A 24,994-nucleotide genomic window follows, 5' to 3' on the forward strand; every position below is an offset into this window, starting at 1 on the left:
AAATACAAATTTATGCTAACAGAATTTGTAGAGGGCAAGGAGCAGAGGGAATGATAGAGAATGCCAGGGTGGATATTTTTTAAAAAAACATATAAATAAATGGCAAACAGTTTTGTTGGAAGTCGGCTCTTCTGTTTGGGATTTTTCTTCTATATTTTAGGAAGGAGTCAAGTGAAGTTGGATTTCATCAGCTGTATTACATTCAGCCCATTAGGTAGCAAATCCTGAAGTACAGTTATTAGATAATTTGGTCAAAAATCAAGCAAATTTGGATAGTTGGAATTGAAACTCAAGCATTTGATATTTTATTTTTCTTTTACAAAAAAGGTACAAAAAGGAAAAAAAAAAAGTAATTTTCAATGGTCCTGTACATTTGGCTCTTCTTCACACACTTTCACTTTCCAGAATGCCTTTACTGCTTCCTGAAACCATGCAGCAGAGACACCAAGGCTGACCTCCATTGGATATTTATTGGGCTCCAGATTTTCTCTCTGTCTCAAAATTTATCTCATAATTTGTTCTCTGCCTCATCAAGATCTCATTAGATAGAAATTGTCACTCAAGAAAGTTTTACATATAAAATGTAGTCAAATATGCATTTAGGGGGAAAATTTGTTGCATTAATTTGCTGCATAATAAAATCTTTCAGGGACATTCAGGTAAATCTAAGTGCTTTTAGTCATGAACATTTCACTGAGACTTTGTAAAACACAAATCCATATGGGGGAATGCAGTTAAACCCAAGAGACAACCAACATTGTTTCCATTCAAAATTGTAAATGTTTAGTTAGCAAAATAAATTTCTGGTACATTTAATATTTCATCATATTTTAAGTGATATCTTGAAACTGGTTTAATCTGATTTTACCTCTTGTTTATTGACCTGAAGTAAGGCAAGCTTGGATATTGCAATTCTGCAAAGGGCTATTCAGCAAATGTCTGGCTGTTGCAGATCCCTAGTTTTCTTCTCAAGGGAAGCTGAAAGTAAATGCTTTGAGTATTGCTCATTCTTTATATATAAAAAAAAAAAATCTTTTTTTGTTTCTGCAATTAAAATAAAGATATATACAAAGATGGAAAACTTCTAGTTTTAAGATCTAGGCACTGAAATTGTATAGTAAATGTCTAATAACATTGACTCTTAATGGCAGTTGGTGCTGGGGACTGTTCCCATTTTCTACTCAATTAAGTAGGAAGTTTTGTAGCATAATTACCACTGAAGTCCCACAAGTCCAACTGTGTTGTCCAACAGACAAAACTTTTACCTCCTCTGGAAATGCTTTCCTGAGGCTAGGAGTGTTTCAGGCCGTGAGCTCTGGCACAATGACAGTCTCCAGGCTGCAGATCCCAATGTCCTGCCCAGGAGATACACAGCGAATTTTGGTTGTGGGAAGGAAGATTCTCCTGCCATGCAAAGTGGATTTAGTTGAACTTTCTGTAAAGAACCAGGATCTCCTCCTAAGCCTCAAGAAGTCTCAGACTTGTGGTTTTCCCATTCAGTTTCACTGAAATGTTAAGTTTTAGACTCACTTTTTCTCCAGTTTGTAGTTTTCTGAACTTTCTGTTAAGGTACTATAATGGTTACTGTGAAATCACCTCCAGAGAATTTGTGTTACACCTAATTGCACATCTTATAACTTCATAGCAAGAAAAAAAAAAAATCTGATGAAGCACAGGAGATGTAGAGATGTTTCTTATGAGACTACTCTCAGAAAGTACTTTTCTTGTTTTGGGATGGATTAAATTCAGATCTGGAACTTTCTTAGGAAGCTCTGACTGGTTAATCACACTGTCTGTTCCAAGTTCACTATTATTTCTCACATCTATGCGATGGAAATGAAATTGCCTGCTAACCAAATGGAGATGAGCCAAAAACTTCTTCTCAAGGATATTTCCATTGGCTCCCAGCCTCAGTTTGTCACTTCACTCCCAGTTTGTCCCTCATAAAAAGTGACCGGTGACTCCACGAGCATTGGGATGTCCCTCACCGCCCTCCTGCCTGCAGCGGAAAATGTGGAAAACCCGTCCCTTGTGGCTCTGCTTCAAACCGTGTCGTTTATTCCGAAAAAGTCTTTTTTTTCCCCCTTTCTGCTGGTAGAGGAAAAAGAGCTTTGTGGCGGGCTGTGCCGAGTGTGGGAGCGGTGTTTCAGCAAGGCCGGCTTCGCCACTGCAGGGCAGCACACGACAGCACAACGCGTGGTGCTGGCCTGCCTTCTCCGTATCGAGCCTTGAAGGGCAGCGGATCCTTCCATCGCCACAGCAACCACATTTGAACAAGGATTTTGTCCTGTAGCTTATTTCTGAACACGGGTGTTTTGTTGTTTTTTTGGGTTTTTTTTTTTTTAGGGGTTTGGTTTTTTTTTTTTTTTTTTGGCCTTTCTTAAAGCCAAGCAATGCATAGAAGACAATGTCATTTCTGTTTACTATTTTTTTCAGTTAGAAACTGAATGAGAATAAAGGACCTTTTAAATAATTAATCAACAAAACTCCTGGCTGGCCTCCAAATGCCAGAACACACCCTCACCCTCCCCTTTCTCACAGTCAAACTCATACAACTGAAGAACGCGAGTGGATCTGAAGAGAGACAAAGGAACTCTGTTTCTCACATGGTCTCTCTAATGCCTCTCTCCTTGCCTGAGGCCTGATTATGTGATCAGTTTTCATTGCAGGCTTGTCCCCTGTTCTTTAATTCCTTGGTGACCCTCTGGACCCGATGCTCAGCATCCCCAGGAAGGGTCCCGGGGTGAGCACAGCAGCGCTCTGGGGATCCAGATTTGTGCATGGGGAACAAACCCTGTGTCACAGACTGCCCTGCCTGGTTACAGAACATTACTTCATTACAGCCATTACTTTTTTTTAAATTTTATTTTTCTGTTTTGTTTTCCTACTTGTCAGTTTTTCTATTCCTATCAACTTGCGGTAGCTCATCATCCACCTCATGCTTCCATGTGAGTGAGGAAGAGAGGGAGGGAATTGCTGTTGTCCAGCTGCAGCCAGAAGAGAAACACATCCCCTGGAGAACGTTATCCCTTGGAGCAACAACCCCATGGAGCACACCCCCCTTGGAGCAAGGCATCTCTTTTTCCCCTCTTCCCTTGCAATTCCCGTCCGGCTGCTGCCGCGCTGGGAGCCTTTGCAGGACAGTTTGATTCTACATTTCCACTGGTTGCTTTGCCCCCTGAGGCAGTGGGTACCTCCAGCCGCCTCCCCTCAGAGCCCGCCGCCATCCCGGCGCTCCGGCCCCGCCTCCGCCGCCATTCCGCGGCGCCCCGCCCGTTCCGGCCGCTCGGCGGGGAGGGCCGGGCTGCGGAGCCATGGAGGACGCCGATTACTTCGAGGGCAGCGCGGCCGAGTGGGGCAGCGAGGCGGACGGGGCGGTGGTGAGCGCCGGGGGGAGCGGGGCGAGGGGTGACCGCAGCCCCGAGCGTGTCCCGGAGCAACCCCTGGGCATAGACTCCGAGCATTCCCCTGAATCCGGAGCATCCTCCGGGAGAATGTTGGAGTGTTCCCCGGGAGGGACTCGGAGCGACCCCCGGGTGGGTCCCGGAGCGTCCCCGGCGCCCTCGGGCTCCGCGGGGGCTCCGGGCTGAGGCGAGGAGCGCCGGGTGTGCGGGCAGGGGGCCGGGGCTGCGCCGGGCCCGGGGCTCCGGCGTTAAAGGAGAAGGAGGTGCTGGTTTTTGTGCTTTCTCCGTTAATAATCGCTGTTTGTCGGGGTGCAGGTCGCTTGCGATGCTGAGCCGAGGTGTGTGCGCAGCTGTTGGCAAAAAGAGCCAGAATGTGGGAGTGTGGGGGGAAACGGGACAGGGGAGGCTGACGTGACTGTGCTTGTGAACAGCAAGATGATGAGGATGGGGAGGGAGAAGATGATGCCGAAGTCCAGCAGGAGTGCCTGAAGAAGTTTTCGACCCCTGACTATATAATGGAACCGTCTATATTTAACACGTTAAAGAGGTGAGCATGACCTGATGTGCTTTACGGTGTGTTAGAGGCGTCACTTCATGTGGAAATATGTGCAAATGTATAAATGGTGTTGTTGTTTTCCCTTTAAATTTAGACTTTGATTGGTTTTTGGTTTTAATATGACTCAGATAGTTCTTTCGTAATCCTTTCATCAGATATTTCCAAGCGGGAGGATCTCCAGAGAATGTTATTCAGCTCCTCTCTGAAAACTACACTGCAGTGGCACAGACTGTCAATTTGCTGGCGGAGTGGCTCATTCAGACAGGTATGATACAAGATACAGAGTGGTTTGGGTCTATAATCGTTATTCTGTCAGAAATATCTGAATTTGTGGCAAATTTGATCGTACAGGAAGTGGATTGTTATATTGCCATCCTGTATGTGGCTAAATCCTTATAATAATAGGTTTATTCTACTTGGAGAATAATGAAGCAATATGTTGGTGAAATGCCAGCAAACTGTTGTAAAGAGTTTTATGGTTGAAGCAAGTGCATAAATTATAGTTTCTTTTTAATTTCACTCAAAGAGCAAGAGGTGCTGTTATATAGATAGTATAAACAGTGTTTGATATCTTGTAATAGAATTAATTATATACTTATATTACCAGAATTATTTTGCTCTGATTTCAAAAATGTAGAACTATTTGCTATTTGTGTGTTATTTTGTAGAATACTATCAAAGCTGCTGATAACCAATATTTAAAAGGATGAACTTTAGCGTGGGTTTGTGCCCAGCCCTGGTAATCCCTTTTTTGGTTAAGAGACCCCTGATTTTGCTGTTACACCACTAACTGTCCTGGCAAAGACTGACATTGCTTTTTGTGTGTCTCATGAGGAGAGCAAGAGGAAGGTTGTGACCTGCCTGAGATCCGAAACAGTTTAGCATTTAGGAAAAAAAGCTGGAAAATCTGTAAATCTGTATCAGTGTGGCTCAGCTGTAGAACTGGTGGCTCTCTTCCCATCCGCTCTGTGTTGATAAATTTTGGAGTAGTTTCTGTTCTCATTGGGAAATGTGGGATGCTGCTGCTGTGTTCCATTGGAGTGCATTGCCTCTGCCAAGTGTTTTGTTCCTTCTGTGCAGGTGTTGAGCCAATGCAGGTTCAGGAGACTGTAGAGAACCACTTGAAGAGTTTACTGATCAAGCACTTTGACCCTCGGAAAGCAGATTCCATCTTCACAGAGGAAGGAGAGGTGTGCATGGAGTCCCTGTTGCTGTCTCTAGGGTGGATCCTTCCTGGACACCCTCCTCTGATGGAGTGGTGAAGGGAAATTGAATCCTCACAGCTTTTTGGCTGAGGAACAACTGGTTTCAGAAAACCTTCTCTGTCTCACTGGAGTCCTCAGAGGTTTAGAGAACTTGGAGATTTGGAATGCATCTTCCTTTGTAATAAAGCTCTGTAGAACAACTAACAGGACTGCTGAGAGGTAAAAGCCTTGCTTTTTATGATCCTGACAACAAGGTATTCTTAAATTTCTCTCTGTTGCTCTGTTCTTTTCAGACTCCAGCCTGGCTTGAGCAAATGATAGCACATACCACGTGGAGAGATCTTTTTTACAAATTGGCAGAAGCCCATCCTGATTGTTTAATGCTTAATTTTACTGTGAAGGTACTAAAGTCTAATGAATAAGAATATCCATAGAGGGCTCATTGTTCTGGAATCAAATATTAGCTGTGGTCTTGCTTGTATCTTTTATGCATTCCTGCTAAAACTAACTGGTGGGAGGACTTGTGCTGCAGGTTGCAGTATTGTAATTTCCCAGTTTGAAGTACTGCTTTTTCAATTTTTGCTGAAGTGTGGGGTTTTTTGTTTGTTTGTATTCTTTTGATCTCTGTTTGAAAATTCTGGATTTCTGGTGCAGTGGAACGTCTCAGTCAATTTTGTATGTTTCTGTGACAGGAAAAGAATGTTACATTTTGGTGTGCTCTGCTACATTTTTTATTATTGTGCTTTATTTTTGCTACATCTTTATTGGTTTCCTTTTCTGTAGCACACAATATAAATGTGAATTCCAGTCAGTGTATGCAGAGGTGAAACTTAGATTCTATGTGTTCTTTTAGATTTGTTAGGATATCAAAAATATAAATGTAAATGACACAAGATTTCTGTGATCTTTTTTATAGCTTATATCTGATGCTGGGTATCAAGGGGAAATAACCAGTGTTTCAACAGCATGTCAGCAGCTAGAAGTATTTTCCAGAGTCCTGCGTACATCTCTGGCAACAATTTTAGATGGAGGAGAAGAAAACCTTGAGAAAAACCTCCCTGAGTTTGCTGTAAGTTCATTTTTTGTTTTCTGGGGTTTTTTTCCCTTTTATGTAGAAAAAGAAGTGTTCTGCTTTCCAGTTAGGAGATACAGATCACTGTGGGATTGTAGCCAGTCTTGATGTCCTACAAAAGCTTATGAAGAGAAGGTGTATCTGAGTTTAAAAATTATGCTTTTTTGTCATTCTGTGACCAAGAATTCCCTGGATTGCTTATGTGACACTTCTTATATTTATTAAATGGATTGTAAAAAGGTGGGGGTGGAAATGTCGTCCTTCACATGTATTGCAAAATCTAAAGATCAGTCTTGTCAGTCCCCTGGCAAATGAAAATAGTTCTCTTATCATCCACATCGGTGTGAAAGTTGCCATCTGAACAACCCAGCATGCTTTCAGTGTTGTGAAACAGCACAATGATTTTCAGCTGCCTTTGAACTTCTCTTGGTGTTTAAATAAATACTGCAGAGAAAGTACTGAGCATAAGTAGAATAGATTTTCCCCTCAGTTTTGGTACTTGAAATGAAGTTCTCAATTCAGCCATTTTTCTTGTGTGGTGTCAGTGCTTTTCTGTATTTCCTCTTGGCTGTTGGAGTTTTGGCTTTGTTGTTTAGTTGTTCGTGTTTTGGGTTTCTTTCCCTTGCAATTTCGCTGTTTGTTTTGTTTTTTTCTTTCCCTTTTGCTCTCACGGCAATGTAATCACAGAAAGACACCGGGATGTTTTCTTGCTGACCGGTGAGGTTTGTGCTGTGCTTTCACAGAAGATGGTGTGCCATGGAGAACACACGTACCTCTTTGCTCAGTCCATGATGTCCATCCTGGCCCAGGAGGAGCAGGGCGGCTCCGCCGTCCGACGGATCGCTCAGGAGGTTCAGCGATACGCCCACGAGAAGTGAGTGGAGCCGTGGGATCAGGGAGATGGAACTCACCACAGCCTGTAAACTCTGCTGGCTTTTGCTCATTCTTCATCATCTTTCACCAGCAAAAGGAGAAATCTCAGCTGCAGCAGAGCAGTTCTTGTAGCAGGAACAGCAGAAAAGTTCAGTGTCCTGTACCAGAGAGACCTGACACTCTGAAAGCAAAGACTTGAAGTTTCTGGCTATTAAGAAATACCTATTTTTATTTTTCTGTTAACATCTTGGAAGTAAACAGGGCCTATTTGTGTAATTACCCTGAGGCATTACATCCCATAGAATATGCCCTGTTGACTCAGACTTCATGTGAAATGTCTGAATTAAGAAAATAAGTCACTGTGTGTGTTTGCTCTTCCTGCAGAGGCCACGATGCCAGTCAGATCACCTTAGCACTGGGTACTGCAGCCTCCTACCCCAGAGCTTGCCAGGCTCTGGGGGCAATGCTGTCCAAAGGAGCTCTGAATCCAGCAGATATCACTGTCCTCTTCAAAATGTTTACAAGCATGGACCCGCCTCCAGTAGAACTGGTCAGTATTTACCTGTCTGTAACCTCTGAAACTTATTTCTGTTACAGTAGCACTTGGAAATGGGGTGCTTTGTGCCAAGTGTTGTATGGACACAAAAATTAAATTTGCAGTCACTTGCCCCTCTGTAATTGGAAGTCATGTCTAAGAGAGAAGCTGCTGCTTGCTCTCTGGTTTGCATTAGCTTCGTGGTACTTTTGTTGGGGTTTTTTAATCATTCCATGCTTTTACGTATAACTAAATTAAAGAACTTTTCCATACGAAATAAAGATGGCAAGGAATTAATTCTTTAAATAAACAACAAAAAAATCAGGAAAAAAAATGCCCAGCCTACTTCAGCAGTTTGTTATAAGCAGGCCTAAATGATACGTTTCACATTTCTCACTGCATTGTTCTAACGTGGGTTTTAGTAAGAAAAGGTAAGATTTTGATACTTTAGCAATATGGTCTGTAACTGATGCCTTTTTTCTTTCAAAAGTCTGGGTCTCTTCAGAAAACTGTTTAATGTACTCTTACAGGAAAATGTGTTATCTTGTTCTGTGCAAGGTATATCAGATGCAACAACTCCATTCTTAGTCACCTCTCATGATTCTCAGGCTCTGATAAAATGTTCTTTCTCTTCACAGATTCGAGTGCCTGCCTTTCTGGACCTCTTCATGCAGTCCTTGTTTAAACCAGGTGCTAAGATCAACCAGGATCACAAACATAAATACATCCACATACTGGCATATGCAGCTAGTGTTGTAGAGATGTGGAAAAAGGTAATGTTCACTTCTGTGAATAGTGCTATTTTTACCTACAGCAGCCTGCCCGTGCTGAGGAAAATGTATGGTTGTGAAGTCGCTCAGTTTAACAGAATATATTCAGCTTAGTTTACTTATTTTAATATGAAATGCTTCTGCCTTCAGCTGAGGTGGTTCAGAAGTGTAGATCCTGATGATCAAACAGAAGTCTAAGTGCACTGAGAATTAAATAATGCAAACATCCTTGTACTTCAGCTCACTCATATTTAATTCTTCTGAAACTTGCATGTGAGTCTGAATTTTGAGACACAAGATGCAATCCTGGGCTTATTGCTGCAGCTTTTGCATTCCAACTTTGCAATAATTTTGCAGAACAAGAGAGTCAGCATCAACAAGGATGAACTCAAGTCGACCTCAAAAGCCATTGAGACTGTTCACAATCTGTGTTGCAATGAGAACAAAGGGGCATCAGAGCTGGTTGCAGAACTGAGCACTCTCTATCAGTGCATCAGGTGAGCAGAGAGGCTGGGAATCTCTCATGAGGACAGAAATCCTGTCTTTCACACACAGCTTGTTCTCTTTGGGTGGCAGAACATGCTTTTCTATACCACTGGAAAATGGTGGTTCTTCATAAATGGTTCTTCCATCTATTTTTCACGCTGCTGTGCTGAAGTGATGTCTCTCTGCAGGTTCCCAGTGGTGGCTATGGGAGTGTTGAAGTGGGTGGATTGGACAGTGTCAGAGCCACGGTACTTCCAGCTGCAGACTGATCACACCCCAGTTCACCTGGCCCTGCTGGATGAGGTAAGAGTGTCTGTAAACTCTGCTGGAGAGCAAGAACAGTTCTGATTCTTGAGCAACACCCAGTGCACTGAGTTCCTGTCATTTGCAGTAAGGCAGTAAATATGCAGAGATGAATCTATTTAGAGTAAATAGTTTGGTTTTGTCAGCTCAGCACTGTTTATGCCAGGAAAATTCAGGCATTCATAGAAATGATGGAATGCTTTTCTAAATGAATTTCTGTCTGGAACTGAACATCTCTATAAACTTGTTTGGTGCACTGTATTTTAAATCGCAGTTCTGAGGATCTCACTTTGCTGTGTTGTTTGCAGATCAGTACATGCCATCAGCTGCTTCATCCCCAAGTTCTGCAACTGCTTGTCAAGCTCTTTGAAACAGAACATTCTCAGCTGGATGTGATGGAGCAGGTGATACTCAAAGGGTTCTGGGTTTTGTTATTTCACATCAGTCACTCTTACCTAATTCGACAGCTTTTGCTCTCTTGGCAGGTTTAATTTAGAAGTGGTTAAAATATACCATAGCAGATACTGAGTGAATAAAAATTACACACTCTGAGAGCAAGTTCTAATGTGTTTGCTCTTTCCCTCCCATCAGCTGGAGCTGAAGAAGACTCTCCTGGACAGGATGGTTCACCTGCTGAGCCGAGGGTACGTCCTGCCTGTTGTCAGCTACATCCGCAAATGCCTGGAGAAGCTGGACACGGACATCTCGCTCATCAGATACTTCGTGACAGAGGTCAGCAGCAAAAACTGTTTACTGAAGTCTAGAGATCAACTTCAAAAACCAGCTCTATGTATTTTGGATATTCAGAAATACTTCAGGTTCAGGTCAGATTCTGAGCAGGGTCTCAGTGTTCACCAGGATGTGGTGAACACTTGGTCCTACTGATCCTGACTTCTGGAAGTAATAAGGTACTCAACAGAGCACCCTGAGAATGCATAATTAATGACTTGCATAATACATAATTAATTACTGGAGACCTCTTGTTCTCCATACAACTACTTGTATGCTTCCAAAACTGGTATGTGAATTAATTTGTCCCTCTTCGTCCTCTAAGTGCAAGAATCATGTTTTTATCTGCTTTTTCAGGTGCTCGATGTGATTGCTCCTCCATATACCTCAGACTTTGTACAGCTTTTTCTTCCAATCTTGGAGAATGAAAGTATTGCAGGCACTATAAAAACAGAAGGTGAACATGATCCTGTCACGGAGTTCATAGGTAAGTCACATTTATTCCTTGCGTACCTCTTTCCATTTGTGTTTGTTAGAACTTGAAAATAATGTTTAGGAGGAAGATTGCTAAATATAGGAATGCCTGCCAGCTGTTTTCTCAGACAACTTCCCTTGTAGGGGCCTAATGTGTTTAGCAATTTTCCTGTGATCAACAATCTGTGGGTAGTAGTGAGGAAAGTGAAGATAAATACTGCTTTTTGGGAACTAGCACTGCAGCAAGGAGAGGAGAGGAAGGAAGGTTGTCTGTCGTATTATACTCCATCCTAAAACAAAAATATCTGTCCAGACCCTAAAATCCTTGTTATTTACACAATGCAGAAATCCATATGCAAATGCATAAATGAGAGAATCATAGTAATGTACTGAAGGGTGTCTTTTTTTTTTTTTTTTTCTTTCCTTTTAAGCTCATTGCAAATCTAACTTTATTATGATGAACTAAGCAGTGGAAAACATCAAGAATGCAGCCAGAGCTCATGATCACTGCTTTGCCATGTTCTCCACCAGAGAGGTTCTATAAATGGACAACGCAGCGGCAAAAAAACCAAAAAAACAACAAAACCAACAAACCTAAAGCAAGGAGGAAAAGGCTGAAGGGCATTGGCTTGACTTGCATGGTGACCTTGCAATTCTTATCAGAGAAGTGTTTGCGTTTCATATCAGACAACTATTAATGTCATTTGGAAAATGGAATGATACCAAAGGATTTTCTGTTGTTACACAAATCAGTATAAAACAATGTTCTGAAGAGGATGGAAACATGAAACAGATTTATTTGAAAGAACATGATTTTGGTTACTTGAAGAATTTGTCACTGATTCTTTGTGTAATAAACAAAATATGAAGAATGGGTAATTCCTACTAAAAACACTTTGTAGATAGTTCTCTGAATAGATCTTGAATGCAAACTGTAAAAAATAGGAATTTGTGGGATTTGCTCTGTGCTGCAGAGAAGCCCTAAAGTCTGTTCCTCCCCTTTGCATTAATTGGAATGCTTAATATCCTACATGAAAACAAAAAACCTGCTTTGTGTAACACAAGAGGAGTTCTAACAATCAAGGTTAGTTTTGTATTAAGAGATGAATTCTCTGTGTGTTACCTTTCAGAATCTATTTTTTGCTAAATAGATGCATCAGATGTTACTGGTAAGTTTCATTACCATGTCATTACTGTCCCAAAATATGAATGTGTGTTGAAATTTCATTACTGCGTGTTGTGGCTTTTTTTTATACTTCTCTCTACTCTGTCCTGGCTAATGCCAAACAGTGGGAGATAAACCCACCACTATGACTTACCTTTAAATAAAGGTGTTTGTTCTTTTCCAGAGATGTCTTTCAGTTTCATTAAGATAACTCACTCTTGCTGTTCATTGGGCTGGATTCCTCTTTACAGCCCTCACTTTTAAACAAACAGTAACTTTCTTGTACAAACCAGCACATGTTGCTTGTAAATTTAAAAAGGAAATCACCCAAAAAGGGCAGAAGTTGCTTCTGTAGAGGCTGTTTTGAACTTCCTTGCTCACCTTCGGATACGTTTACTATTATTCCAGCTAACTCTCACCATTTAAAGCTTGCATGAGACCTGTCTTTGTAATTTACGTAAATTGTAGAATTAACAACAGAAATAGTTCACCCTATGGAGAATCAATTTAGGACACAGCCGTGCACAAACCCTTGGTGATAACCAAGAGCAGTTTCCTCTGTGTCCACTGCAGTTTTGCCAGCAGTTCAAACAAGGTTTATTTTTACTTCCCTGTGCTCAGCTTGGTATCACTTCCTCTGAACAGTCCCTCTGCACTGATCCCTGTAGGTGATTTTTAACTTGTTAAACCCTTTGTGATCCTGTTCACACCCAACTGTTCCAACCAGCATCATTGCTGTATAAACTTGTCCATCAGGCCCTTCACAAGAAAAAGGCCAGTGAAAGCAGCACGATCCTGGTGGAGACAACCACACACCTGTATTAATAAGCTTTTACAATAAATACCCAGTCATGTAAGAGAAAAAGTCTGTTTATTAAATGCAGTTAGCAATGCCAGGTAGTAACATTTGATATGGCACTGATTTGTCATACTAGTGAGGAATTCTGGGTTATGGCATTTTATATTTTTCACCTAAAGAGGCAAAAGGGCACAATCACATATTAAAGCAAGAAATTTGTGCAAAGACAAGACTAATTAAGTAGGAAGTTTTTAGACTGGCTTTTGCTCAAAGTAATTCCCATTTATATAATTTTGGTGGATAAAAGCAACCTCATTATTTGAGACTACCAACACTACTGTTTCACCAGGAGGTCAAGGCAACAGGGTTTAACATTTTGGATTTATCATGTCCAGACATAATGGCTTTTGCAGCATTGCAACATATTTGGTCAGTACTGTCACAGAATTTAAAAGAAGCTCTAGACCCAAATATTGAGTATATTTTCCAGTACATCTACATGATTTGTATTTAAAAAAAGTAGATATTTACACATACAGGTTCTGTGATTCAGTCAGTGTGATTTCAATACTGTGCATCAAGGTAGACAACGCCTTCATGAGTGAATTACTTCAAGATGTAAATAGAATTAGGGCAGTTCTGTATTTTTTAAAGGCATTGTATGTTGCATCTGGGCTAATTTTGCAGAACTGCCTCACGGTGTTGAACTGTGAAAGACTCTTAGGCTATTATTCCTTAAACAAAAGGAGGTTGTGCTGAGAAACTTCCAAACAAAGTACCTAAACAAAAAGCTGTACCATGTAGAATCAAGGCAGTATAGGATCTCCATATGCACAGTCCTCTTCAATAGCCAGATTGTAGTCTGCTCCTCTTCCACCCTTATAGGCACTGGTCACAATCCTCAGCCACCCTCTTTCACCCTGTAGAGGATTTAATTTGCATTGTAAATTAGGAAACACATACAGAAATTTTATGTTGGTGAGTCTGCTCTGTCTGCCAAATATAAGTGTTTTAAGGGAATGGAGAAATTCACTTAAGCTGAAGTGTAACCCTGGAGTCATGGGGCAACCTGCTTTGGTGAATTTACATCCCACTCATCCAGTCCAGGTACGTGACTTGATTTTCTGCCTACAACAGCAATTTCCAGTTGCCTGTAACAGGAGCTGCACATCCTTGGAAGGCAGAATTTGGGATAAGTGCTAACATTACTCACGTAGCTTCAGCCAAACACCCTTGTCTTCAGATTGGCTGGGTGCCATTTTTAAACTGTTAGTCTAGCTCAAAGAAAGCTGCAGTTTTATACGCACAGGCTGTAGTTTTGCAAACGAGACCCCCACCCTCTCTCCAAAGCCAGAAGCGTGTTGCCGTGTCTCCTTACCCAGGGCTCACCCCAGGAGTTACGAACTATCCAGTATTCTGTCCCGTTCTCCACTCCCCAGCCAGCCACAGACACGATGTGATTCACTGTCGGTGAGGGGTTGTACTCTGTGTACAGTCCCCCTGTGTAGGCATCCAGCTTTTCAGTAGCCATTATGCCACAGCTGCAAGAAAACAGAGAAAGAAGGTTTCATACAAGGAGATCAGGGCAGGGGCCTGGCTAAAAACCAACTGGTTTTCTTGCATTTTGAATTCTGATCTCAGTTTATATACAAACTAAAGTCTGTTAGTGCAGAGCTGCTGACATGTGCTAGAGCGAAAATGTACACTGAGTTTCAGGTATCTTTTTTTTACCTAATTGGTCCGTTAGTGTAGATTTCTGCCATCATTTTTTCTCTTCCACTGACAGACCCATAGTCAGCAACTTTCCAGAGAGTGTAGTTCTTGATCACGTGGCATTCTCCAAAAGTGACGCAAGTTCCACACTGGTTGAATTTCTTACACTCTGTAAAACAGAGGTGAGATTACCACTGGAGGTAATCTGCAGGAAGGTGCTTTTCTTGAAGTGAAGTGATTGCAGGACACTGAGCTTTTATAATTTGAGGCAGATATTAATAACTTCAGAGTAATTATTAATACATATTCTCTCTGGTGAACTCAATTATTTTCTGGAAACCACACTTGAAGTCCTAATTATCACCACGGACTGTTCTTTACTTCACAGGTATAAATACTTTGTTGATGACAGAGAAACCATTCCAGTCATACATGACCAGCCAAAGGCTAAATTTCTCCTTTGTTCAGCTTGAGGTGACACTTGTAAATATTTCAGTACATTAGAGATTGTGTGTCACGGATTTAAGAGATTAAGTTAAAACAATTCAGCTGTGCAAACTTGCCTGAGCATGATTTAGTGCTACACTGTCTGTCTGGAGTAGGAGACACACACAGCCCCATAAAGAAAACCTGTTCTGTCAGTCAAACAGCAGGAACCCAGGAATCTTTTCTTTTTTAAATACACTGAGATCTGCTAAACCTGGAAAGAATTCCTACAGCAAAGCAGAGACATCCTACTTTGATCCTTGGCCTGGTAGTTGTTGCAGGTCTCGTCGGGGATGCCGTGGTCATGGGCGTACATCCAGACCCCGGAGTGGTCCCCGCCCTCGCAGGACCCGGCGTCAGCACAGTCGATGACATTCTGCACGGACAGGTAGGCAGAAGGCCAAGCCCCTTTCCTCTTGATGTTGATTCGGTCTGTAACGATAAGAAACTGGGGTTTGCTACTGGAATATGCGGGTGGCTACACATTGCAACTGGTTTAGAAACTGCCTCCTCTTCATTGAACCTGTAACTGTCTGCAGACAGCAGCACTTGTGGTTGGAAAAGCCTCTGCTGTCTGCAGTGAGGAACTCAGCATGACCTAATTCAAACCAGAGGCTGAGTTATTATTGTGGGTTTCCATTAGGAGGGATTTTTTCATTAAAAACTCAACAAAAACAAGGAGATGAGCAAGATCTGTCTGAAGTCTTAAAGAGCCCTAGACCTTCTTTAATTCAAGCCACAGCTTCTGAAAACTTCCAGATCTGTTTCCTGACTTTGACAGTGAAGAGTTTCCAAATACACATCATAAAAACAGCTCCAACCAGCATCATTTACAGCAGTAGAGATCTGGGTATAAGCCCATGCATAAACATAAGCCCATGGAGTCCAGGCTGCTGGCTCTGTGAGACAGTCTTAATGCAGAACAAAGCTTTCAGAGGTATCTGCTTGCTGTTACATCAGCATCTCATTGTTATCCTACCATCTCAGACAGGCACTGCTACCCTGCTGCCTCGTTTTGTCAGAAACAAGCTTACTTGGCAGAAAAGCTTCCTGACGAGTATTTATAAACTGCTTCTCTGCACTAACAGTCTTAATGTAGCAAACCAGTGCTTCCCCTTGACTAAAAAAAAGGCTGGTAGGAAGATTCCTGCTGAAATCAGACTTGGCATGTCTGCTGCGGTGGTCAGTTCATTGTAACGACAGGGCTCCTGTAGCAAATACCCCACAAGAGGCAATTTCTTTCATTTCCTCATTCACAGCACGGCTGGAGAGCCCTTCTGTAGAGCCACAGGCTGAGGTATCAGAAAAGAGAAGGAGACCTGACAGCTCTTTTGCATCTGCTGCAGCCGCCACCACACTCCGAGGCAGGGGCAGAAACCCCAGCCCTTACCCGAGAACCTAAAGAGCAGTTTGGGAGGTGCTATGGCCACATTCCTACTGCAAACAGGTTTTTAACCACACACCAGCATTCCCCCCTCGCTGCCTTTGGATAAGGTGGAGACAGCCTCCCACTGGTTGCTTTTTCTAATGAAACCAACCCTCCTTGCCTTCAGCTTGGGCATTCCCACTGTCCTGGTGTATTCACAGACAGCTCAGCCTCCGTTTTTCTGCTAGTCACTGCCGTGATTTAACACCTTATACCAGCTATCAGCAATCTGAAGCTAAACTTCCTTTATTTCCCAAAAACTACCGATTCCAGCGGAGAGCCAGCCCGGGGGTGAGCCCTAGCGTACCTGCCAAGGCGCTGGTGCTGCCGTGGGCCCAGCAGGACCCGCAGTACTGGGGGATGTGCTGGTTCCGAGTGGTGCTGGCGTAATTCACCCCATTCACGTTCCTCCAGTCCCAGCTCTGCGGCAGCGCCGACACGTCCAGATACTCGTGCGGGCGGGGGTAGGTCCTGCCGGGGGGGGGAGGACGGGACGAGGAGGAAGGTATTTAAAAAAAAAAAAAAAATCCTTACCAAACGCGGATTTCACCGAGCTTCTTAACGAGGCCGCGGCTGTCCGGCGGGGTCACGTGACCGCGGCGTGCCCGCTCCGGCCCCGCGGTCTCGTGACCGCCCCCGGAGCACGGCAGGGCCGGAGCGGCCCCGAACCAGCCCCGGGCACCCCCGAAACACCCCTGAACCACCTCCGGATCCCCCCCCAGGCACCCCCGAAACACCCCTGAACCACCTCCGGATCCCCCCCCAGGCACCCCCGAAACACCCCTGAACCACCCCCGGATCCCCCCCCAGGCACCCCCGAAACACCCCGGACATCCCCCCGGCACCCCCGGATTCCCCCCCGTGCCTGCCCAGCCCTCCCCCAGCGCTTCTCTCTGCTGTGCGGCCGGGAACGTGACCGGAGAGGGGCCGGGGGTGGCCCCGGGAGGGGAAAAGGGACCGGAGCTCACCTGAGGCCGGGCGCCTTGCGCGGGGCCGGTTTGTAGCAGTGCTGCCCTTCCCTGAAGTAGAGCCCGGCGCGGGCGGGCGGGCAGAGGCAGCCGCAGAGCAGCAGCAGGAGCGGGATGAGGGGCTGGAGCAGCGTGGCCATGCCGGGACAGCGGCAGCTCCCGGGCCGCGGCCGGCACCGCGGTTTGAGGGCGGCGGGAGGCGCGCAGGGACGGGCGGGACGGGTCCGCCCTCACCTGCGGCGGGCGGGGCCAGCGGCACGGCCCCGGGCGGGCTGCTCGCTCCTGTGCCGTACCGCCCTGGGCTGCCCGATGGATCGCTCGGGGACGAGGAACAAACCGAGATCCCGCCTTCCCAGCCCCCGGTGACGCTTCCAGCTCGCACGGTCAAAAACTTGGTCACATGGGTTGTGAGAAGAGGGCTTGTGTCTGGGACGGGCGCTGTTCCAGGTCCCTTCACCTTTGGCCTAACACCTCAGCATTGTGCTAGACTGTGGTCAGCGGCTGTGACCGGTTTTCTGTCTGGTTGTTGTTTTTATCCTAGTCCCAAGTTCTGGATTTCTCAAGCCCTTTAATGCTACAATTAGCGAAGGAACACAGGCCTGTGTCCATTTTCTAGGCTGTTCCTCAGGGCTGGAACATCTGAAGATTCTTTATTATTTGCTAGAGGATTTAGTCAGTAGTAAAAATAGTTTTCTAATTTTCTTGCAGAAGCTTCTAGTGACTGTGTGAACGGATTACCAGTCTTTTTTCCATACGTTAGCTAGAAGCTTTCATGTTTGATAAACAGGTTTAGTAAACCACAGACAGTTCTCCCCTCCTAGCTTCTCTTCCTTAGCTTTCAGCACTTTTTGTAGAGGGCCTGAGGTTTATTAGCTCCACACTGTGAGTAGAGAAACTGAGGCACAGAGAACCAATGTACCAAAAGGAACAGCAGAGCAAGAATGGAGCCTTTCTGTTGAATGCAGGTTGTTTTGGTATCATTCTTAAGGGTGATTCAGCTAGCCCAGGTCAGTTAAGACTTGCATCAGCTTGTCTGGTAGCCATTCACAGATCTCTGAAATTATCTGATGGCCTGTAGCCAGGCTTATCTCCAACTGATAGGCTTTCCTCTCAGCAATCTTCTCAGCTACTCTGAAAAGCCAGTTCTTCCCAAGCAAACCATTAAAAAAGAGTATCCCAGAATGCCTCCTTGCACATGCATATTTACCGGGGGTACTGTTAAAAAAACCCCTCCAAAAACCAACCAAGAAAACAAAAACAACAACAAAAAGCCCGGCAACCACAAAAGCCTGGCGTCTTTGTGGTCTCAGCTCAAGCGCATCACCAGGGCTGTGGTATCTGGGGCCGGCTCTGGAGGCTCTGGAAGCAGCCTGATAGTGGCCTTTGTGGGACGGCTGTAGTGGCTGTGCCCGTGCCAGGCTGCTCCTAATCTCCCCAGCGCCAAAAGTGCCTCTGAGCCGGCCCACACAGCACAGCCCCTCTGTCCCCAGCGCCTCTCTCTGCTAATCTGCCGCTGCACATGTGCCGTGGCTGTGCCTGGGAACGGCCCGGGGCTCTTAACAGGCCTGGGGCTGCCCAGGGCTCAGCAGGGACAGACCTGCCCTAAATCTGCACAGAAACAGGGCCCTCCTAGGCCGGGTTTGGGGTAAAGTCAGACCTAGAGGGTCACAGAAATGCAGATGGGGAGGAGAGGAAAAGAGGCCCAAACCTACACCCGCTTCACAGAGCATCCCAGCTACCTGGTGTTGCGTGCCAGAATTTTTAAGACTCTTTTAGGAAGCGCTTCAGAGGAGGCACCTGATTCTAAGGAGCTATTTTCAGCAAGAGGAAAAACCCCTATTGAGTGATTGCATATTTCTTTCACTTCCCTTTTTCCCCTTGCCTTGTGAGATGCACTCAGTGAATATATTTATTGCTGAAATTATTTTGTCATATTTTTTGGACAGTGAGTTAGAACCTTCAGCCTCTTCCTATGCTGTATCTATTGTGAATACATTGCATATTTGAAATTCCATTTATTTATTCTTTATTCTTTATTCTTTATTCTTTATTCTTTATTATTTATTATTTATTATTTATTATTGAAATTGTGCCAAGGCAGCTCCTGTTCAGAATGCAGCAATTGAATCTACAACTCAGATGTGCATTTACCGCTCTTAGCTAATGATGGCTGGAGAAAACAAGTATAAAATGTGCATAAATAAAATGAGATATGCTTTTAAAATGAATGTCCAAGTAACTTTTTCAGATTTTTCTTAGGGCATTGTAGGAGATATCCAAAGCCATTGGAAGTATTGGCAGTGTGGCAATGAACAGAATGTTTTGCGTGTCTTGCTGGGTAAACTGAATGGCTAAGAGAATACTTATCTTTTGGAAAATGATAAAATGCTTGTGTTTTAAGGAAACAAAATGAATTTACCTGAATTTAAAGTCTTCCTTTTATTGCTCCCTTCTCAGTATGCTCATAGCATGGCAGAAGATGATGGATTTGCTCTTTCACTTTTTTAAAATGCACTTCTGGTGCTGAACTCTGTGTTAGGAGCAGTTGTCTGTTCCTTCATTGGCTGGTGGGAGAAGTGGAAGTCATCAAGTGGAGGGGAAGCCTGGAGTAAGCTGATTTTTCATCTGGAACCATATGGAAGGTCAGAAATCCCTTATCTCTAGCACCCCATAAAGTGGTAGAGTAGTTACGTTCAGTGAGTCAAGCCCTTCCACTGTCACCATATTATGCTAAATAATTTAAGGTGCTTTCCTAATTAGAGTTCCTTTCCCCGTCCTTAAAAGGAACACTTGCAAGGCAGTGACAATAATTTGACATGTAATGAAACTGCTCTAGGCTTCTAGAAGTCATTTTATCCTGGGTTTCTGCTGCTCAGTGATACTGGTCCGGGTTATCAGCAGCCAAACATGACTGTGCTGTGTTTTGTTCTGCCTCACATGGTTTCCTTTAGCACAGGGAGATGTTTCACTCAGTGAATGCTACAGTTCACTTCAGAGAACTTCAGTGAAATGGGGTTTTCATCTCTAGCATTTTCCTGGCAAGTTCTGAAGTACATCTGAGATATAAGAAATTAAGAAATATTAGAAATGCTGTCAGAAAATGAAGAGAGAGAGTGAGAGAGCGAGAGAGAGAGAGCGAGAGAGAGAGAGAGAGAAAGAGCATGCAAATTAGTCACAAGTTAATTCAAGTTTTGGCTAATAATGATAGATTCTTATAACTATTTAAGGGCCATGCATCACTGAGAACACAGTGTTATTTTTATGTTACAGAGTATTTTTTGTTACTGCTCCTGTTCCCCTCCTTTATGCAGTCAAACATCAGGAATGACTCCTGTTAGCGAGCTGGAGTTTGCCTTGCAACGCACTGAATGTTGTGATTATAGGAGGCCCCTGCTCACAAGTTGTTACCATTTTTATTATGGGTGTTGTCCTCTATGACTCATATGATGCTAAAATTTAAATTATGTGGCAGAAGCACATGTGCTTAATAAATTAAGATCACTCACTTTGGGCTATAATCCTACATATGCACATATATTTGTATATGTATGATGTCTAATATAAAATAATGAAACACCAACGGAATATGCACATATATTCATGCACCACATTACTGCAGAGAGAACTGGGAAGGGGTGCATGTGACAATGCAGCTTTCCCAGCCCCTCAGTGGTGCACCTGTGCTGTTGTACCTGTACCCAGGCAGTAGAGAGGCCCTGGGCTCCTGGTGCAGTGCCTGGGGCTGGCTACTCCCCTGGCTGGCTGAGTGACAGTCCCTTGGGTATAAAAGGGCCCCCGGGGCCGGGCTGTGCTGGGTGTAGCTGATAGAGCAGCAGGCACAGGGCTTGTTCTGGGGAGCTGGAGAGCCTGGGACAGGTTGTAGCCACCAACACGTCCGAGCCACACAAAATGCGTGAAATCGTGCACCTGCAGATTGGCCAGTGTGGGAACCAAATTGGATCCAAGGTAAGGTCTCTTTTCAACCCTGATCGTTAGTAGGAGATCAGAGGTAGCAGGTCACTCGTCATCAGTGGATGGGGACTTTGGCGGGGACAATTACTGTGTAACTCAGTGGTGGGAAGCATGGCATGTTAGCAGGGAACTTGAGTGTTTTTATATGAAAGGTAAAAGCTGGATTTGCTCCTCATGCAAAAAAAGTTTTAAAACTTTTCCTCATGCAAAAGTTCAATGCTCATTTGCAATAACCGTGGCCCAGTGATTACAAGTCCACCAGAGCATTCCTGCTGGGACTTCTATTCCCTGGGGGAACTCATATACTCTGCAAAATATATTTATTTTGCAAGTGGGGCAAGTGACAGAGCCAGTAATTCCAGGGCTGTGAAGTTGTGCTGCTGGTACTTTAGTACAGCCATGGAGCAGCAGCTCTGCCACATTTTATTCTTAAATATCACAGAACGATACAATGGTTTGGGTTGGAAGGGGTCTTAAAGATCATATGGGATCATATTAACAGCATAACCTGTGTTAGAGTGCAGAATGACACAAAGTGTCACTGGCCTCCTGTGAGAGACAGATATCATTCAGAGTATTTTTTTGTAGCTCAAACACTGGCAAGCTGTGACATAAGGAGTAGTCACTGTTGCTGACTTTCTGGGCTAGGAGTAAAAAAGACCCCTCAATTTCTATGCTGTGTGATGTCCACCCTTTTTTTTTTTTTTTTTTTTTTTTTTTTTTTAATTGATAAGTAGGAAGTTGTCCAAAGATTATCTATTTTGGGCTGGGGTGTCTTTTAAGACATCTTTTAAGTTGAGGGATTGTCCTGTGGTGTTCTTCCCCTTTCTCCCATGCCTAACCTTGATTCCTTTAAATGGAACATGAAGTGTGGAACACGCACCTGTTGGCCGTGGTGTATTTGTACACTCAAAATGGGACTGGATGCTAACCCAGGAGACCTTTAATATTAGAATAGCCGGGTCATTACAGTGGGTGGGTGTGTCTGCATGAACACTGCTGTGGCTGCAGCCCAGATAAGAGCCCAGCACAAGAGCACATCCATATGAGTGTCAAGATAGGACCTTTAGGACCAGCAGCTGTTTGTGGAAAGCCTTGCTCACGTACAAATTTGCCTGTGCCAGCTTTGTCGTGCCATGGTCCCACTTGTGCATGGCAGGACTCAAAGCAACTCTCCCTAATCCACACCCTCACAACCTTTTTGTTAAGCTCATACCAAATAGTAACTGTTATTTAAACTTTTAAACTATCATCAATTTTCTTTTACTATAAAGAGAACAAATTGAGGGTCTCCACCTATTAGTGCATGGGTCATAGCTAAGCAGCATAAATGGTCTGCTAAACTTTGCCCTCAAATTTATTTGGGAGGGGTAGAGAAGGATCCCTGTTCTGATCTGGTAAATAAAGGGCAAAGCATCCCCTGCTTCAGGCACAGTTCCCAGAGCTGGTGCTGAACGTGTGCTGAAAATAGAGCATTCTCAGCGTGTTGTATCTCTTTCCCTTTGCAGTTCTGGGAGGTGCTCGGTGATGAACATGGGATTGACATCACTGGGAACTACCGTGGGGATTCACCACTGCAGCTGGAGCGAATTAATGTATACTTCAATGAGGCTTACTGTAAGTGCCCAGCAGAGCCAATAGTGAGGGTAAAATAAGTAATTAAAAAGCCCACAAAAAGCCTAAACCACTCCAGGTGGATTGGGCTTTCCAGAGTGGATTGTAAGCTTGTTTCTTTGACCACTAGCAGTAATTATTTGCATTCATTTTGTTTTGTTCCAGCCCATAAATACGTGCCCCGTTCCATCCTGGTGGACCTGGAGCCTGGGACGATGGACAGTGTCCGGTCTAGCAAAATCGGCCCCCTCTTCCGACCTGACAACTTTATCCACGGTATGTACAGCACACTGCCAGCAAACTGACTGCAGGCAACTGTCCCTTGGAAGTCCTTTAAAAATTCCCCTGTTAACTTTGGGTCTGTTCTTTCTGTAATTCTGTTCACAGGTAATTCAGGTGCTGGCAACAACTGGGCCAAGGGCCATTACACAGAAGGTGCCGAACTGATCGAAAACGTCATGGATGTGGTCAGGAACGAGTGTGAGAGCTGTGACTGCCTTCAGGGATTCCAGCTCATCCATTCCCTTGGCGGTGGCACAGGCTCAGGCATGGGGACGCTCCTCATCAACAAGATCAGAGAGGAATATCCCGACAGGATCATGAACACCTTCAGCGTTGTGCCCTCACCCAAGGTATCCGACACGGTGGTGGAGCCCTACAACGCCATCCTCTCCATCCACCAGCTGATAGAGAACACAGACGAAACCTTTTGCATTGACAACGAAGCTCTGTATGATATATGCTTCAGGACATTAAAGCTCACCAATCCCACCTATGGGGACCTCAACCACTTGGTGTCCCTAACGATGAGCGGCGTCACCACCTCGCTGCGTTTCCCTGGCCAGCTGAACGCCGATCTGCGGAAGCTGGCGGTGAACATGGTGCCCTTTCCTCGCCTGCACTTCTTCATGCCCGGCTTTGCCCCGCTGACAGCTCGGGGCAGCCAGCAGTACCGGGCCCTGACGGTGCCAGAGCTCACCCAGCAGATGTTCGACGCCCGGAACATGATGGCAGCCTGCGACCCCCGCCGCGGGCGCTACCTCACCGTTGCCTGCATCTTCAGGGGCAGAATGTCCACCAAGGAAGTGGACGAGCAGCTGCTGTCCGTCCAGACCAAGAACAGCTCCTACTTTGTGGAGTGGATCCCCAACAATGTGAAAGTGGCCGTGTGCGACATCCCGCCGCGAGGGCTGAAGATGGCAGCCACGTTTATTGGCAATAACACGGCCATCCAGGAGCTCTTCATCAGGGTGTCCGAACAGTTCTCGGCCATGTTCAGAAGGAAAGCGTTTCTCCACTGGTACACGGGGGAGGGCATGGATGAGATGGAGTTTTCTGAAGCAGAAGGTAACACCAATGACCTCGTGTCCGAGTACCAACAGTACCAGGATGCTACTGCAGACGTGGAGGAATTTGAAGAGGTAGAAGTGGAAGCAGAAGCCAAGCCAGAAAAGGAAGCAGAGTAAAAAGTATCAAAACATTCTCCAAATGGACCTCTTCACATTCACTAAAGACAAAGCAATAGCCACCACCTGCATACCCCAAAACAACACATTTCTTCAGGACTTTTCCTCTGCATCTGGCCAAGTGTATCTGATATTACAACACAGTGCTTTTGAAATTAATGGCAGCTCTGCTTTACTGTCTTAAACTGTTGACACTGAATCTCTCCCAAAACCAATCCACTATGAAGACATGTTATCTCACACCAGCCTTTCCTGTAAATGGATTCACTTCTAGAATGTAATCACCAGATACTGAATGTACTATACAGCCGCTGTGCCTGTGTATATAGATCAGGATCATAAGCAATAGCAAAATATGCTGTCAGCTCATCACATTTATTTATTCTCAGGTAAACACAGTCCCTGCTGATTGTGAACTTGTTACTGTTTTAGGAACACATGCACATGTCTAAGGCCTGCTAAGGCAATGACTCTTTTTATCACTCCACAGACTGATGTACATCTGCAGCAACAACAGGGGGCAAATGACTGAATATGCACATTCTTATTTTATAAGTACTCTAATTGTTATCACATTGCTGGCTTATATTATTGCAGAGCTTGTATTCATAATCATGGTGTGGTTTGTTTCTTTTTTTAACTACAAGTTAAGTTACATTAGCACACTAAGTTGTGACATTTGTGTAAAAGTTTTGGTGTGGCATTTTTATTTTCCTAGGTACTAACTACTGTAAATTTTTTTTCCCTAACCTTCAGTACAACTATAGAGACATAGAATGGTTTGTAGCTTGTTAATATAAATTCTACGGCAGTCACTAAAACAAAACCATATTTTGCCTTCGGTGAAAATTCTTGCCGTCACAGCTGCCTATTTAATGTATTTATAATATTCCTTTAAATAAAGATTATATACCATTCTATATTTGCTAGACAAAACCCCATCATTTATTCTTGTAAGAACTAACTTTTAATTACACT

General features: G+C 44.3%; 3 protein-coding genes across 4 annotated transcripts; 2 read left to right on the forward strand and 1 right to left on the reverse strand.

The window, feature by feature from the left end:
• The first annotated feature begins 3,281 nt into the window (after positions 1 to 3,281).
• On the forward strand, positions 3,282 to 11,755 carry NELFCD (negative elongation factor complex member C/D). The gene is made up of 15 exons (XM_040080111.2): positions 3,282 to 3,380; positions 3,836 to 3,951; positions 4,116 to 4,225; positions 5,041 to 5,150; positions 5,459 to 5,566; positions 6,082 to 6,234; positions 6,981 to 7,111; positions 7,495 to 7,660; positions 8,284 to 8,418; positions 8,773 to 8,912; positions 9,090 to 9,204; positions 9,513 to 9,608; positions 9,796 to 9,936; positions 10,291 to 10,420; positions 10,839 to 11,755. Exons 1-15 carry the CDS (start codon positions 3,315 to 3,317, stop codon positions 10,871 to 10,873), a joined length of 1,752 nt encoding a protein of 583 aa, XP_039936045.1. The 5' UTR covers positions 3,282 to 3,314; the 3' UTR covers positions 10,874 to 11,755.
• A 671-nt stretch (positions 11,756 to 12,426) lies between these two features.
• Positions 12,427 to 17,147, reverse strand: CTSZ (cathepsin Z). Its single transcript, XM_040079904.2, has 6 exons — positions 16,965 to 17,147; positions 16,304 to 16,467; positions 14,823 to 15,002; positions 14,103 to 14,253; positions 13,750 to 13,912; positions 12,427 to 13,291 (listed from the first exon to the last, which is right to left on the reverse strand). The coding sequence occupies exons 1-6, from the start codon at positions 17,102 to 17,104 to the stop codon at positions 13,178 to 13,180; spliced, it is 912 nt and encodes a 303-aa protein (XP_039935838.1). The 5' UTR covers positions 17,105 to 17,147; the 3' UTR covers positions 12,427 to 13,177.
• Positions 17,148 to 20,798: 3,651 nt separating this feature from the next.
• Positions 20,799 to 24,853, forward strand: TUBB1 (tubulin beta 1 class VI). Of its 2 annotated transcripts, none has more exons than XM_058422706.1 (4): positions 20,799 to 20,930; positions 22,445 to 22,582; positions 22,661 to 22,826; positions 22,938 to 24,853. In XM_058422706.1, exons 1-4 carry the CDS (start codon positions 20,874 to 20,876, stop codon positions 24,014 to 24,016), a joined length of 1,440 nt encoding a protein of 479 aa, XP_058278689.1. In that variant the 5' UTR covers positions 20,799 to 20,873; the 3' UTR covers positions 24,017 to 24,853. The 2 variants fall into 2 exon arrangements, with proteins under 2 accessions (XP_058278689.1, XP_039936121.1); XM_040080187.2 differs by having other exon boundaries at positions 22,445 to 22,553; positions 22,716 to 22,826.
• The last annotated feature ends 141 nt before the right edge of the window (positions 24,854 to 24,994 follow it).

Source organism: Hirundo rustica, chromosome 16 (genome assembly GCF_015227805.2).
Source record: "Hirundo rustica isolate bHirRus1 chromosome 16, bHirRus1.pri.v3, whole genome shotgun sequence".
Taxonomy (NCBI): Eukaryota; Metazoa; Chordata; class Aves; order Passeriformes; family Hirundinidae; genus Hirundo; species Hirundo rustica.

What these genes read in the sequence shown, in the direction of transcription:
- NELFCD (XM_040080111.2), top strand. Translation starts at nt 3,315, where the DNA reads ATGGAGGACGCCGATTACTTCGAGGGCAGCGCGGCCGAGTGGGGCAGC. An exon ending in GGAGTGGCTCATTCAGACAG is followed by an intron (nt 4,226 to 5,040) that starts GTATGATACAAG and finishes CCTTCTGTGCAG; the next exon opens with GTGTTGAGCCAATGCAGGTT. An exon ending in TCAGATACTTCGTGACAGAG is followed by an intron (nt 9,937 to 10,290) that starts GTCAGCAGCAAA and finishes CTGCTTTTTCAG; the next exon opens with GTGCTCGATGTGATTGCTCC.
- CTSZ (XM_040079904.2), bottom strand. Translation starts at nt 17,104, where the DNA reads ATGGCCACGCTGCTCCAGCCCCTCATCCCGCTCCTGCTGCTGCTCTGC. An exon ending in CGCAAGGCGCCCGGCCTCAG is followed by an intron (nt 16,468 to 16,964) that starts GTGAGCTCCGGT and finishes CCCCCCCGGCAG; the next exon opens with GACCTACCCCCGCCCGCACG. An exon ending in TACACTAACGGACCAATTAG is followed by an intron (nt 13,913 to 14,102) that starts GTAAAAAAAAGA and finishes GTTTTCTTGCAG; the next exon opens with CTGTGGCATAATGGCTACTG.
- TUBB1 (XM_058422706.1), top strand. Translation starts at nt 20,874, where the DNA reads ATGCGTGAAATCGTGCACCTGCAGATTGGCCAGTGTGGGAACCAAATT. An exon ending in GGAACCAAATTGGATCCAAG is followed by an intron (nt 20,931 to 22,444) that starts GTAAGGTCTCTT and finishes TTCCCTTTGCAG; the next exon opens with TTCTGGGAGGTGCTCGGTGA. An exon ending in ACCTGACAACTTTATCCACG is followed by an intron (nt 22,827 to 22,937) that starts GTATGTACAGCA and finishes TTCTGTTCACAG; the next exon opens with GTAATTCAGGTGCTGGCAAC.